Source organism: Lepidochelys kempii, chromosome 9, assembly GCF_965140285.1.
Source record: "Lepidochelys kempii isolate rLepKem1 chromosome 9, rLepKem1.hap1, whole genome shotgun sequence".
Lineage (NCBI taxonomy): Eukaryota > Metazoa > Chordata > Testudines > Cheloniidae > Lepidochelys > Lepidochelys kempii.
Window position 1 is genome coordinate 49,793,877 of NC_136388.1, and position 14,634 is coordinate 49,808,510.

The 14,634-nt window shown below is 45.7% G+C and overlaps 1 protein-coding gene across 1 annotated transcript in view; it reads right to left on the reverse strand.

Annotated features, from left to right (window-relative positions):
- The window catches only part of LIPH (lipase H), a 28,030-nt gene extending 15,317 nt beyond the window's left edge, over positions 1-12,713 (reverse strand). The window contains exons 1-4 of the mRNA XM_073358905.2: positions 12,680-12,713; positions 3,095-3,462; positions 1,448-1,556; positions 758-859 (exon numbers count right to left, since the gene is read on the reverse strand). Of these exons, the coding sequence (XP_073215006.2) occupies positions 758-859; positions 1,448-1,556; positions 3,095-3,462; positions 12,680-12,698 (598 nt within the window). The 5' untranslated portion in view covers positions 12,699-12,713. The remainder of the gene's footprint in view (positions 1-757; positions 860-1,447; positions 1,557-3,094; positions 3,463-12,679) is intronic.
- Between the last annotated feature and the right edge of the window lie 1,921 nt (positions 12,714-14,634).

Sequence of the window (14,634 nt, forward strand, 5' to 3'; positions counted from 1 at the left end):
GCTGTGTAATGCCTCCCAGCTGAGGACCACAGGGCAGGTTACAAGCAGCCATGGAGTTTTATGTTATTAACACTATGTCCAAGGGAATGAAACGGTTCAGCTTTTCAAGTTGGTGTGATTAGCTTTTGCTATTTTAATTCCTGGCTCCAGTTCCTTAGTGATCTGTGACCACTGCGAGCAGCAGCGCTCCCACAGCCAGGCAGAGCTGGCTCTGAGGTGCTATGCACATGGGGGTGCTCTCCCTTTGCCAGCTCACAGCTGAAATCCTTGCACTTAGTGGAACACAAGGACTGCTCTGCCCTCCCTCTCCAGGGGCCATAATGCCTCTCCCCCGGCCAGCAAAGCAAGCTGTATCCCATGCAGGTCTATAGCAGCACACGTGCACCTTGTGCAGACCTAGGAACGGCCAGTGTTCCCTTGGGGGCTGTGAAGCTCGGCACCACCCATGTCACTGAGTCCTCTGGGTTTGGCTGTTGAGATACGTCCTGTTAAACCAGTAACGCAGCAGAAATAGCTCTGGGGTGAATAGTGACCCATTTTCTGACCTGTGCAGAATGGGACCCACCCTGCCACCCCCACGCAGCCTGGGCATAACCCTGTGATCTGAGTTAGATCACTGCCCCCTGCAGGCACAGTGTTCCAGCCAATGAGAGAGGAGCCCAGGCATTGCCTCACAGTAGCCTTCTCACTCCTGCACCAGTTTAGTTCCTGGGTTTCCATCTAATGAAACACAGAGAAGGAAGAAATGAAATATTACCATCAATATCAGAATGAATGACATCAACAAATTGGGCATCTGTAGGATCTAACCTTTCCTCAGGGGGTTTCCCATTAAATAAGGGGCCTGCTGGGTCAAGACCTGAAATGCAAAATGATTATTATGGCATGACTGTAATGTGGTGCTATTTAAATGATTCTCTATATCCCTGTGAATGGGCAGTCCCCACTCCACCCCGGATACAGCACACTCACACACTGGGTTAGCATCTGAGAACACACAAACTGTTACAGGGTTTTCCCTCCCTCCTGGTGAAGTACAAAATATAAGCCTCAGTCTGAGCCTCTTCCTTAGCATAGGTTCCTAGGGCTCCCCCTCAAGACCCTGCTGTCCCTACTCGGAGTTCCTTCTTCCTCAGAGAGGCCCCAAGGCAGCTTATGTTCCTGGCATGTGGCTGACAGGGCTCACCATGTCTGTTCGGAGGGTTAGTTAGCAGAAATAACTACATCTCCATGTAGGGTTTTTGCACCTGACACTGTTGCATAAGGCCTATCAGTGATGTAGTGCTCCATGTGTTCAGAACACAGGACTGGCACTCACTAACTAACTAATCTATGCAGTTCTCCTGGAGCTCAGGACAGAAAGTATTATTCAGTGTTTGGGTAAATGGAGGCAGAGAGCTGAAGTGATTTGCCCAAGGCAGGAGCAGGGATTGAGAAAGAGGCTTACCTGTTATTCTCCCAAGTTTGCCATTATACAGCTGTCCCACAAACCCAGAGATATGCGCTCCAAGACTAATTCCTATCATATAAACAGAGTCAAGTGATGCTCCGTCGGCCTGTGATTTAAAAATGTCCATGATCATAGGTTACAGAAATGTTAAGCACATAAGAAACATCAAGAGCAGGAAAAGGCCATCCAGCTGGTTCCAGGGATAACGTAAATAGCCCGTCCTAATTTTACCTGCCAGTTCTTCTCTTTTCCCCAAATGGAGGTGTCTTTTGAGACATAATGCCCAAGGCAAATTCCACTGAAATGAGCCTCCTTTTGTCCACTGAGGTATCTCATGCTCAACACCCTTTGGTGATGTGAATCTGATAGCTAAACATTTCCGGGCCGTCACTGTGTTTTCCTGGGACAGCAATTATGCACGGAACAGTGTCTAGTGTGTGTGGCTGCTGTGGCAATACCAATAATTAATAATAAACCCCAAATTGCCAGCATGTGGTTTCAGAAATGTATTTGCTAATTAAAATATCCTAATGCAAGTTGCTGCAGCCCATGGCCTCCCTGAAGCTGTTAACTAATCTGTGCAATATGTCACAAGTGCTCACGTTAGTCTGGTCCTCCATAAAAATGTCCTGCCCTGTACACTTTTGACACATGTTCTTCAATCACACCAGTGTTCCCAGTCACCAGTTAACAGCCAAGTGAAATCAATAAGACTTGAACAATCGTATAATATTTGGTCAAAATAAGAATGTAAAATAACATTTAACACCTTAAACAAAATAAAACCATATTTTCATTCACTTTTTTTCACTTTATCTGTTGGAACCCTGATGTTTCATCAGAAAAAGATTGCTCCGAGGTCAGAAGGTGATAATCATTATGTGGGTAATGAGAGGACACGGAGCCTGTTGGGTGTGCATAAGCTTGAATGAGTCATCAGTGTCATCGTTACCTGTATGAGGCTATCTCCTATTTGCAGGGGGAGTGTAGCTCAGTGGAACACCTTTACATCCTGATCTGCACAGACCATTCAGCACCCCTCTTTACAGGGAGAGACCACTTAAGTGCATGTAATTCAGTGTTATACAGTCCTTACAATAATCTCATTCATATTTCCTCTGCCATTCAAGTTGGTAGCTTCACATTTAAAACCATTAATCCCTGGATGTGAATTGAACTCAAGTATACTCTCAGTGACACATTTTTGAAGTGGCTGCGACCAAATCTGTACTTTTAATTGTCCAACTTTAGGCACCTAACTTTTGGGAATTCGAGTTTAGAGAACAGTGTGGAGGTGCCCCCAAACTCCAACTGGTGCATGCCAGTCTCCTGTTAGACATCCAGCTGCCTAGTTTGTGTGTTCAAATGTGCACCTGCAAATCTGATTTCTGGGGCACTTGAAATGTATGTACCTCAGATTAGAGGCTTTTAAAAAAAATTGGTACTCCAAGTTTAAACTGAACAAAGCTGTAAAATGCTAACATGCAAAGCCAAAGTAAAGATTTTGGCACTGCGTATATTTGAGTTTACAGTAATTAATGCATCTCTTTAAAGAACAATTTGCTATCCCTAAGATCCTGCTGTATTACAATACTTCCTTTACTCCGTTAACACCATCACAATTATTATGAACATCTAACTTACCAACATTTGGTCTATAAGTGTCTTCAAGAATTCAGCAACTTTCTTAGTGTTGCTAGAAGCCCTGTGATAGAGCAGAGTCGTAGCCCCGCGGTTCCAATCTACAATGATTATGTTCATGTCTTCCACAGAGAGCAAGAGATGTACTGCTTGTTGTATCCAGACTGGGGGAGAACCTGTGGGTCTGTACCCATGCACAATGAGGGTAGTTTTCTTGGTCACATTCAGATACCTGGAGCCAGCTGAACTGAGAGTTTCAGCACAGTTCTGGTTTTGTCTTGTGTACAGCATTAGCTTCACTTTCAAGTTTGTGCCAGTCAAAGCACTGCTTATACTGAGACCTGTAAATGCAGGACATTGTTCTTCTGTACCTGAAAACAGGGGATGGCAGGTCGTTATTAATCAGATTAGAGACAATAAACTTCTCTGCCTTTTTCCCCATCAGCAAGACCCCATCACCAGTTCCATCCAGTTCCATCCCTTCGGGTCACTCATTTCCCTCCTTTTCCCTTCATCATCTGTACTGCTGGGGCCATCATGGGAACCCAGCTTTAGTTGCAGCACCAGGATGAGAGCCTCGGCCTGGAGCCAACATCACAGTACTCTCAAACTTCTGGCCATCATCTTTCCACTTCCTCTAGCTCTATGTATATAGCTGTTCTGTTCATACCCTCTGAAGCCCCTGGCATTGGCCACTGTCAGAAGACAGGATACTGGGCCATATGGACCATTGGTCAACCCTTTATGGCCATTCTTATGTTCTTATATATTCTGTACACTGTGCCCATCACCATTGTGGCACCTGAGCGCCTCCCCATCTAGGATGGACATATCAGAGCCCTCATAAATCATGCTCTCTATATATCAGTACAAGGTCATGCCACACAGTGAGCATACTTCAGCACTTCTGTCCGACAGCAATATTAATTGCTTCCTTTGTCATGCCTGGATCTGCTGATGAAGAGATTGTGAGCCAAATTCAATTGAGGTGCGAGTGGGCACAACCCTAGTTACTGAATGATGACCCTTGAAGCATTTGTAACAACCTTTGGGAGGGTAGCCCAAGCCACTCAGTGGCCCCTTGAGCACTGGACTTTGATGTTGGTGTCATGTTTGAGGGGGCAGGCACAGTCAGCCTATTGGACCAAGAGCAGACCAAGGACAACAAGCAAGTGAGAGTTGTTATTCTAGACTATTTACTATTAATGAAGAGATGCATCACCAGCGATGTAGGTCAGAAATGTATCCCAAAGCACTAGACCTTGTGTAGTAGCCCAATGCCTGAAGGAACATTGTGGACAGTGGGTTCGCTCTGAACAGTGGTCTAGGGCCCAGGTTGCCAAGTTTATTCTAACTCAACAATTTATATGGCTACTACCAGCGAAAAGTCGAGAATGGATGATGCAGCCTTGGGTCTCTGTCAGACACTGTGTGACAGATGGAAAATTTCTTAGTGGTCAAAGGGTCCCTAGATGCAGAATTTCCCAGACCCTGAACAGCCCATAGGACTGACCAAAGGGAGGCACGGGACACAGACACTAAGCCTCTAACTGCAGCTCACAAGAGGCCACATAAATCACACCAATTAGGTCCAGGAAGGCCGGGCCACCTTCTCATCATGGAGAGGCCCAGGAGCACAATGAGGTGGGGTTAGGGTGGGGCCTCACCTGAATGTGCGTCTTATACCCCAGTTGACTGAAACAGGATCCTAAGATAGAGGCTCTCTCACCATCCCAGAACCAAATCAACCTCTGACAGATGCCTCTGAAGCCAGCCCAGTGACCTGCGACTCATGTGGGCAGCAGGGACATCTAAGGGAAGAATGTCCCCTGTGGAGTGTGAATGCGCCCAGGACTGGACCATGGAGATGCGCACCCATAAGAAAACTCCCCACAGATTGATAATGCTGGTCTGGGTATAAGGGAAGAGAGTGTAAGGACTCCTAAGCTTTGGGTGCAGCCAGACAGTAGTTCCTGCGTCCCTGGCTGGGGAAGATGGCACCCCAAGAGAGACAATCTGCATAGAGTCCATGCATGGTGATGGAAAAGCCTACCTCAGCCACCGGTTACAATTGACTGTGGGCACTCACTCAGAAACCATACCTGCGGCTCTGGCTGGAGAAGAGGCCTACTCAATAATAGTGGGATGAGACTGGCCTTTTTTTCAGCAAATCATGGATGAGCTCACCAGCCAGAGGATTATGGACTGGGACCGATCCCATTGCATGTAAGATGCAGGACTTGGGGGCCCAGCAGACCTGGGAGAGGATACCTCGAGAGCAACGCAACCAAGGCCGGAGGTGGAGAAGGGGAAGATATCCACCCTGGACCTAGGGCCCCTACTGCAGGCAGGAAACTTTGTTCAGGCACGGAGGGATGACCCCACATACAGCTGCTCCCACAAGCAACTGACCTCTGTAAATGGAGAACTGACGGAATCTCAGTGCCTGGAGCACTACCCCCATTTTGTGCTCAAGAAGGAGTACCTATATGGCATTAAGCAAGACCAACAGTCTGGGGAGATGAGGACACAACTACCAGTGCCACACAAATACTGCCAACCAGTGATGCAGCTTGCACATGACATCCCTTGTGCTGGGCATTAGGGGTGGCAGAAGACACTGTCGTGGATAATGGCCAACTTCTATCCTGGCCTCCATCAGGAAGTGAGGAAATACTGCTCCTCCTGCCAGCCTGCCAATTGTCCATCGGCAGCAGTACTCCAAAGGCTCCCCTAGTTCTTTTGCCACTGATGGAGACACCCTTTGAGAGAATAGGGATGGACATAGTCAGGTTCCTAGAGAAGAGTGCCTCCAGGTACCAGTACATCTTGGTAGTTGTTGACTATGTGACCTGGTATCTGGAGGCTCTTCCCCTTCACACAGCAAAGGCAACCGCGATTGCACCAGAACTTATGAAACTTTTTTCATTTGTGGAGTGCCCTCATGAGATATTAACCAACCCAGGGACCAGCTATACTTCGCAGGCTGTGCAAGAGCTGTGCTCTCTTTTGAAGAGCAAATCTTTGAGAACTTCTCTATGCCATTCACAGACAGGTGGTCTCACAGAGAGATTTAACAAAAGTCTAAAAGAAATGCTAAAGTGCTTAACCAAATCTGGCTCAAGCATTGGGACCAATTGCTTCCACTACTCTTAGTCCTGCAAGAGAGGTCCCACAGGCCTCTATGGGATTCTCCTCCTTTGAACTATTGTATGGCCATGCACCTCAAGGAATCTTAAGATTTTCTACATGAGGCTGGGAGGAACAGGACACAATGCTGTCAATGTGACTCAGTATATTATTCGCCTAAGGGAATATCTTAAGCAGCTGGGTTTATTTGCTAGTGAAAATCTACAGAAGGCACAACAAAGAGAAGAACAAGGTTATAACTGAGGGGCATGGCTGAGTACTTCCCAGCTGGGAGACTGAGTCCTATTATTGTTACTGTCAGCTAAGTCTAAATTAATGGCCTGTTGGCAGGATCCTTTTGAGGTAGCTAGACAAGCAAGACTGGTCAATTATGAAATCTGGTTACCAGGTAGAAGAAAAGAGATCAGAATCTACCACGTGAGTCTTATCAAGCCCTGGAAAACTTGGGAAGCTTTGCTGATGACTCCTTTCCCTGTGAGACCTGAATTAGGCCCTCAGGTTCATATCTGCCAGGGGTTGATACCTGTGGTAGAAGGTGTGGGACTCCCTCCTGATCAGAGAGCACAACTCTCCCAAGAAACTGAGAACTTCACTCATGTGTTCTCCTCAATATCTGGAAAAACCCAGCTAGTGAAACACTACCTGGAAACCACATCTGGAGAACAAGCTAGGGAGAACCCTAACCTACTGCAGAAAATGTGGGACATAGTCTGGGAAGAACTACAGGCAATCTTAAAAATGGGGACATGACGCTGGCATTTGACTCATGCCAAAGCTGCAGGCATTTGCTAAGAACAGACAACCTTGTGGCTGGAGACCAGACCAGGTCACCTGTATGTTAGTTTTGCTTAAAATAAGTATTAGTCTTATAAGAATATAGTTTGTGTGTAGACTCTATGAAAGGCTTGTAAATTGCTGCATGCATTAATCTCACTTGTAATACCTACATCCCTTGTTATAAAATAATATTTAAGTGTTTGCTCTGTTACTGTAAACTGCCAGTCAGGAGAGAAGCATTCCCAAGTGTGAAATACTAGTTTGCCAAAGGAGGTTTGATCTTCTGCCCAACAAAAGAAGAGCCATAGACACCAGACAAACCACTGTGGCACATCAGAGTGCAAAAGACTTTGTTGATTCTGCCGCCCCCCCATTAAACCCTGAGGGAAGGGAATAAAAATCCCTGACAAGAAGAAACTGTGTCTTTTGGGCTATTTAAACTCCGAAGGGCTAGAAATGCTAAACTGAAGCCAGAGATTCCCCAGGGGCTGCCTCTTGAGTCTGCCCTGAAAGACACTTTGAATTGACGGGTCACTACAGCTCTGTCACTCCTAGGATTTAGATGTCAAGTATCAGGGGTAGCCATGTTAGTCTGTATCCACAAAAACAACAAGGAGTCCTGTGGCACCTTAAAGACTAACAGATTTATTTGGGCATAAGCTTTCGTGGGTAAAAAACCACTTCTTTAGATGCATGGCAGAAGTGTTTTTTTACCCATGAAAGCTTATGCCCAAATAAATCTGTTAGTCTTTAAGGTGCAACCAGACTCCTTAGGATTTAGATGGTAACTCATTGGTGTGTGTGTTTGTTTGCTTTAACCTGTAAATAACTCACTTACTTCTTTTTCCTAGTTAATAAACCTTTAGATAGTTTATTACTGGATTAGCTACAGGTGTTCTCTTTGGTGTAGGATTGTACCAACTGATTTGGAATAAGTAACTGGTCTCTTGAATGGTCTCAACCTGAATGTGGTGATTTTTGATGTAAGTGACCGTTTATCACTAAGTCCAGTTTGTCTGGGTCACAAGATAGCCTGGACAGGCTAAGGCGACTGTCTGTGACTCCATGGAGAGATTGTTACAGTGATCCAGGAGTTCACATTTGTTACAGGCTTGGTGAAATTTAATGATACAACACACCACCAGTTTGTTGTTTTTTTTGTTTTTTGTTTCTTTTTTTGTCAGTCTGCCCTGTGGTTGTCACTCACAGTCATGAGCCACCTTAGACAGTGTGACAGGGGGTAGTTGAATAGTCCAAAAGTGAGTGGAGGAGCCCCATAATTCTGGTCCCCCAACCTGACAGTTTGATTAGTTTTTGCATTGTTTCCTATAAAGTTAACTGCATTTTGAAATTCCATGCTATTCTAATGTCATGAGAGATAAGCCACTGGAGTAGTTGGGACCTCTGGGATAACTTAGTACAATCAAGCTCATGAAGGGATATTGACAAATTCCCTTATCCCCCTTATCGCCTTTTCAACCCCCTCTGGACACTGTAATTTCAAGACCATGCCATTTGAACTGCATAGGCCTGTGGCAAACGTTCAGCAGCTTATGAATAAAGTTCTCAGCCCACTAGCATTATGCCACAGCCTACATGGATTATATCATTTTCTATAGCTCCATGGGGGAAGAGCCCCTACTACGTATGAAGGCAGTATTAGGATTGTAGGGTTAGGCTGTGAGACCAGCTTCCTATAGTGAAGTATATTAACAATTATGGAGGGGACCTTTCTAGGTTACGACATAGGGGATGGACTCATGAAGCCAGTAATCGATAAAAACATGCCCAGTCCCCAAAACTAAAAGGCACTTGAGGCACTTCCTGGGCCTTGCCAGATATTAGCAGAAATTTACCCTTAACTTCACTCTTATTGTGGCTCCCCTAACAGACCTTATAGAGGGAGCTAACCCCCGGATGATCTGATGGGATACAGACTGCGAGAAGGTTTTTAATACCTTGAAGACATGCCTTTGTCAGGCACCCATCCTTTTTAAACCCAACTTTTCCTGAGAATTTATATTCCATGTGGAGGCTCGGATGGAGCTTGGATGCTGTGCTTTCAAGGACTGTGCAGGCAAGGAGCACCCAGTTCTGGATTTAAGTAGAAAATTGTTCCCCAGGAAGAGGACCTATTCGGTTATTGAGAAAGAGGCACTGGCAATTAAGTGAGCCATAGAGTCTTTCAGGTTCTACCAGCTGGGGAGTTCCTTCTCATTGGTCACTGATCATGCCCCTTTAAGTTGGTTGAATACCTGAAGGACTGGAACCCTCGTATAATGCAGTGGTAGCTCACACTCCAGCCGTACAGGATCAGAGTGCAACAGCATGCAGGGAAAGACCACACCAATGGTGATTTTTTTTTAAGAGGGAACCTGGAGAGGTGGACATTCTGAACCAGAAGCCCTTTTCCATCTTGAGGGGTGGGGTGTGTGATGGAGCATGCCTCCATCCCAATCAGGAGAAGGCTAACGCACTCCTCTGGGCTCAACCAGTACCAAACGGGCACACCTGCAAAGCTTGGGGAGGAGGCTTCAAAAGAGAGCTTGCCACAGGAAGGGGTGGCAACCAGGAAGAAAGCCGCTGCGCCTCAGAAGCAGCTGACTCTTGCAGAGTGGCTAAGAAGAAACAGCTGACAAGTCTCCCCCACCCACAAGGACTTTTCAGACCCAAGACAAGCTGATCACTGCAGCCTAGGGTGCCAGACTATCATGTATAAACCAGACTTTTATAAGGAAACTCAGTGACTGAACATCCCCTTCAGTGGGAGACCCCCACAGCTATGAACTCAGAAAGGCTGGAGTAAAGTTCCCAAGCAGGGAGAGGACTTTGAAAGTGAAAGAGACTCTGGAACAGCCTGGGTGTGACCCCAGAGAAAAGCTCAGTCTATCACAGGCCCTGGTCTAACACCTATTGAAGTCATTGCCCTCAGTGGGCTTTGGCTCAGGCTGCTAAGGAGAATGCTGCAATGCCGCTACCAAGTTGTGTCTGCCTATAGTTGGAGTACGGCCTAGAGGGGAATTCATAGCTAAGTGCCTCATTACCAGGATGAGTATTGGCCTTAACCCATCTCCTCTCCATCTTGTCTTTTTCACCCAGTTTAATTAAATAATAATAATTAATTAATAGCTTTTCTAAGGTGCGTTTCTTCTATAGATCTCAGAATAGTCTACCAAGGAAGATACGCATTACGTACTCAGATGCTGAGTGTACAAAGACTTGCGCCTGTGTTAAAGGAAGTATGTGTGCGCAACTTTGCAGATCTGGTGCCTTAGGGTATGTCTGCCCAGCCGCGGCATCGAGCCTCCCAGCCCAGGTTGGCAGACTTGGGTTGCAGGGGATCACGCTAGTGCTCTAAAAATGCTGTGTAGAGAGTGGTTTGAAGGTGTAGCTCAGGCGGTGGGTCAGGCTTTGAAGGCCACCTCTTCCCTAGGCCTCAGAGCCCGAGCTCCAGCCCAAGGTGTAACTTCAGAGCGCTGTCTACACCGCCATTGTTAAGAGCACTAGCGTGAACCCTGCTAGCCCCAGGCTGTCGACACGGGCTGTCATGGGCAATGCAGACTGTAAGCTCTTTGGGGGAAAGGCATACTTTTCAGTGCAGTGCCTAACACAAGAGGGTGCCAGTCGTCCCTGGGGTATCTAGCTGCTACCCCAAAACAAATACATACGATTGTATGTCTTCTTATAAACATCATCATCACAGTTGTATGGGAGCAGGCAGGAACTGGGCCTGAGAGTTCCTATCATTCAGTGCAGAGCACTACCACTTATTGCTTAACTTTATTCGTGCCTACGTGTCCTGTAGCCAGCGCTCAGACTTGCTCAGGCAAGCACTTTGCTGTGTGCCACCACAGTCACCAGACCGAGATCTAAGACTCATCAGATTCCGTGGCAGAGGATATCTGTTTAAGATCACATCCATGTTTGCTAATAAGTAGCACCGAAAATATTTGAAAAGCCTTGTAGTAGCTACACTGAGACTACTGGAATTGTGCAAACATGATTAATACAGTCAGATTAATGCTACAGGCTGGTGAGACTCTCAGGACCTTCTTTGGTAGGTTGCTCTACACCTGAGACTTCATTATGTGAGGAATGTCGACATGTGAGAGCTAGTCAGTGTCAATTATTTGGCTCTAAATGCTGACAAGCACAGCGAACCCTTAACCTGCTTGCTTTGGACATGGCTCTGAAACTTGTCAACACCATTTCTCCAATGTAGTTCATAGTGCATCAGGATTTAAATTTTATTAAATACAATGAGAAAAAACAAAGATAAGGCGCGCTCTCACCTGCATACTGAACATGCCCACACCCACATTTTTGAGGAAGGGTAATTAAGTTTTTTAAACCTCCCCAGGTGTCTCTTTTCACGTGTACAGCCAAGAGGTGCAATAGTTTTGTTTTAATACTGCTGGCGCACAAAGAAACGTCTGCATTTCTAAAGGGAATTTCTGATGTGCCTTTATCTTTCCTTAAGGGCTTATGTGCACAAACATTTAGTTCACGGCAAGCTGGCGTGTGTATCTACCCCACACTAGCCTGCCACGGACTTACTGTCCCCGTGGATGGTACCTTCCAACACACATTAACAGTTTGTTATTGTACATTGATCTAGCTTTCTTTAAAATGGAAGTAGATCAAAGCACATTAACAAATGGTTAATGCCTGTCAGCAGGGTCCACATGGACAGTTAGTCTGCAGCAGGCTAGTGGTGGGCAGATTCACACCCCAGCTTGCCGTAAACAAATTAATTGTGTAGACAAACCCTAAAGTCATAATATTGTGTTAGTGTTGGTATTTTTATATTATACAGTACTGGGCTAATGAGAGGCAGTTTAGCCTAGTGGGTTGGGCACTAGACTAGGACTCAGGAGACCTAGGTTCAATTACCAGCTCTTCTGCTGATCTTGAACAGCTCATTGCCCTCCCTGCCCCTCAGTTTCCCCTTCTGTAAAAACAGGGATAAAGTAAAGTTCTTTGAGAGATCTAGTGATGAAAGGTGCTGTATAAGTATGTATTTATCAAACCCAACATGTGAAAGACATCAAGATCTCTGGGAAACCTTGAGATTGCTGAGATATCCATTGATATTAATAAGAATATTTAGATTTTTTTGAAAACACAAAATGCAGGTGTTTTTCCTCCCAGAGCTTAGAGGTGCAATATTACAGACCAATAACAACCCTCGGCTGTTTGTTTACGAGAGGCCCTGGGAGCAGTTGGCTTATGATTATAAAGGCTTGTTCTTAAGCTGGATGAGAGGACTGTCAAATGAAATTGACTGGTTTGTAATAGTAAATGCCAAATCATACACTTATAAAATTCATAGATTTTGAAAACCTTCTTATTTATCATATGTGTTATTGCTGCAAAAAGATAATCACAATTAACAACTGTAATTGCTAATGTATAGTCCTTACACAAGAAGTTTATACAAAGTGGCACTAAGATACAATTACTCATTTTGTTTTTACATGTTGAACTCTATACTCACTTGAAAATAATCTTGTGCATCTAACCAATATATTTTACTCCAAAACCAAAACAATTAAATATCAGCGTTTCTAATCTAAAGGCTAAATATGTTCATGTTACTATGACATCTGAAAAGTATGTTTTATTTGCTGAGAAAATCAAAACAAAGGTTACATTTCTTACCTGCCCTCACCCTGCACATCAAATAGATGAAGAAGAAATACAGCTTCGGCATGTGGAATAGGTAAGTCAATTGCCACGTAACATCCTCATTCAAACAGAGAGACGAGTCCAGCAATTCAGGGCTTCCACAATTTCTTTACCATGTGTTTGCTTGCTTTCATATAACCATTAAACTGCCTACTCAGGTGGTGTCAGTAGGTGTGGTGACAAGTAGGAAGTTAATATACAAGGAATAGTCTTTAAACTCTCAAATCCAGGCCTGTACTTTAAAGGGTGAGGCAGTTTCTAATCTTACAGGGTTATTTCTTTTCATTTATTCTGATCTGGGGAATGACTAAGCCAAGCCATGGGCGGTTGTGTAATGCCTATTGAATAGCAGTTTGCTTTGCCTTTGCCCCGGTTCCCCATTCCCAGCCAATGGGAGCTTCAGGGGAGGTACCTGCAGGCGAGGGCAGAGCGCGGAGCCCTCTGCTCCCCCTCTCCCAGAGGCTGCAGGGACGTGGTGCCGGCCGCTTCCAGGAGCGGCGCGGGGCCAGGGCAGGCAGCAAGCCTGCCTTAGCCCTACTGCGCCATGGGGCTGGCAATCCCGCGGGCCAGAATCATAGAATATTAGGGTTGGAAGAGACCTCAGAAGATCATCTAGTCCAATCCCCTGCTCAAAGCAGGACCAACATCAACACCAACTAATGACAGGTTTCAGAGTAGCAGCCGTGTTAGTCTGTATTTGCAAAAAGAAAAGGAGTACTAGTTGCACCTTAGAGACTAACCAATTTATTTGAGCATAAGCTTTCGTGAGCTACAGCTCACTTCATCGGATGCATTCAGTGGAAAATACAGACCAATTTATTTGAGCATAAGCTTTCGTGAGCTACAGCTCACTTCATCGGATGCATTCAGTGGAAAATACAGAGGAGATTTTGTATTTTCCACTCAATGCATCCAATGAAGTGAGCTGTAGCTCACGAAAGCTTATGCTCAAATAAATTGGTTAGTCTCTAAGGTGCCACTAGTACTCCTTTTCTTTTTGCGAACACCAACTAAGTCATCCCAGCCAGGACTTTGTCAAGCTGGGCCTTAAAAACCTTTAAGGATGGAGATTCCACCACCTCCCTAGGTAACCCTTTCCAGTGCTTCACCATCCTCCTAGTGAAAGAGTGTTTCCTAATATCCAACCTAGACCTGCCTCACTGCAACTCAGGACCACTGCTTCTTGTTCTGTCATCTACCACCACTGAGAACAGCCGAGCTCCATCCTCTTTGGAACCCCCCTTCAGGTAGTTGAAGGCTGCTATCAAATCCCCCCTCACTCTTTTCTTCCGCAGACTAAATAACCCCAGTTCCTCATAAGTCATGTGCCCCAGCCCCCTAATCATTTTTGTTGCCCTCCACTGGACTCTCTCCAATTTGTCCACATCCCTTCTGTAGTGGGGGGACCAAAACTGGACACAATACTCCAGGTGTGGCCTCACCAGTGCGGAATATAGGGGAATAGTCATTTCCCTCGATCTGCTGGCAATGCTCCTACTAATACAGTCCAATATGCCGTTGGCCTTTTGGTAGCAAGGGCATGCTGCTGACTCATATCCAGCTTCTCATCCACTGTAATCCCCAGGTCCTTTTTCTGCAGAACTTCTGCTTAGCCAGTCGGTCCCCAGCCTGTAGCAGTGCATGGGATTCTTCCTTCCTAAGTGCAGAATTCTGCACTTGTCCTTGTTGAATTCAGATTTCTTTTGGCCCAATCCTCCAATTTGTCTAGGTCACTCTGGACCTTATCCCTACCCTCCAGTGTATCTACCTCTCCCCCCAGCTTAGTGTCATCTGTGAACTTGCTGAAGGTGCAATTCATCCCATTATCCAGATCATTAATAAAGACGTTGAACAAAACCGGCCCCAGGACCGAACCCTGGGGCACTCCGCTTGATACTGGCTGCCAACTAGACATTGAGCCATTGATC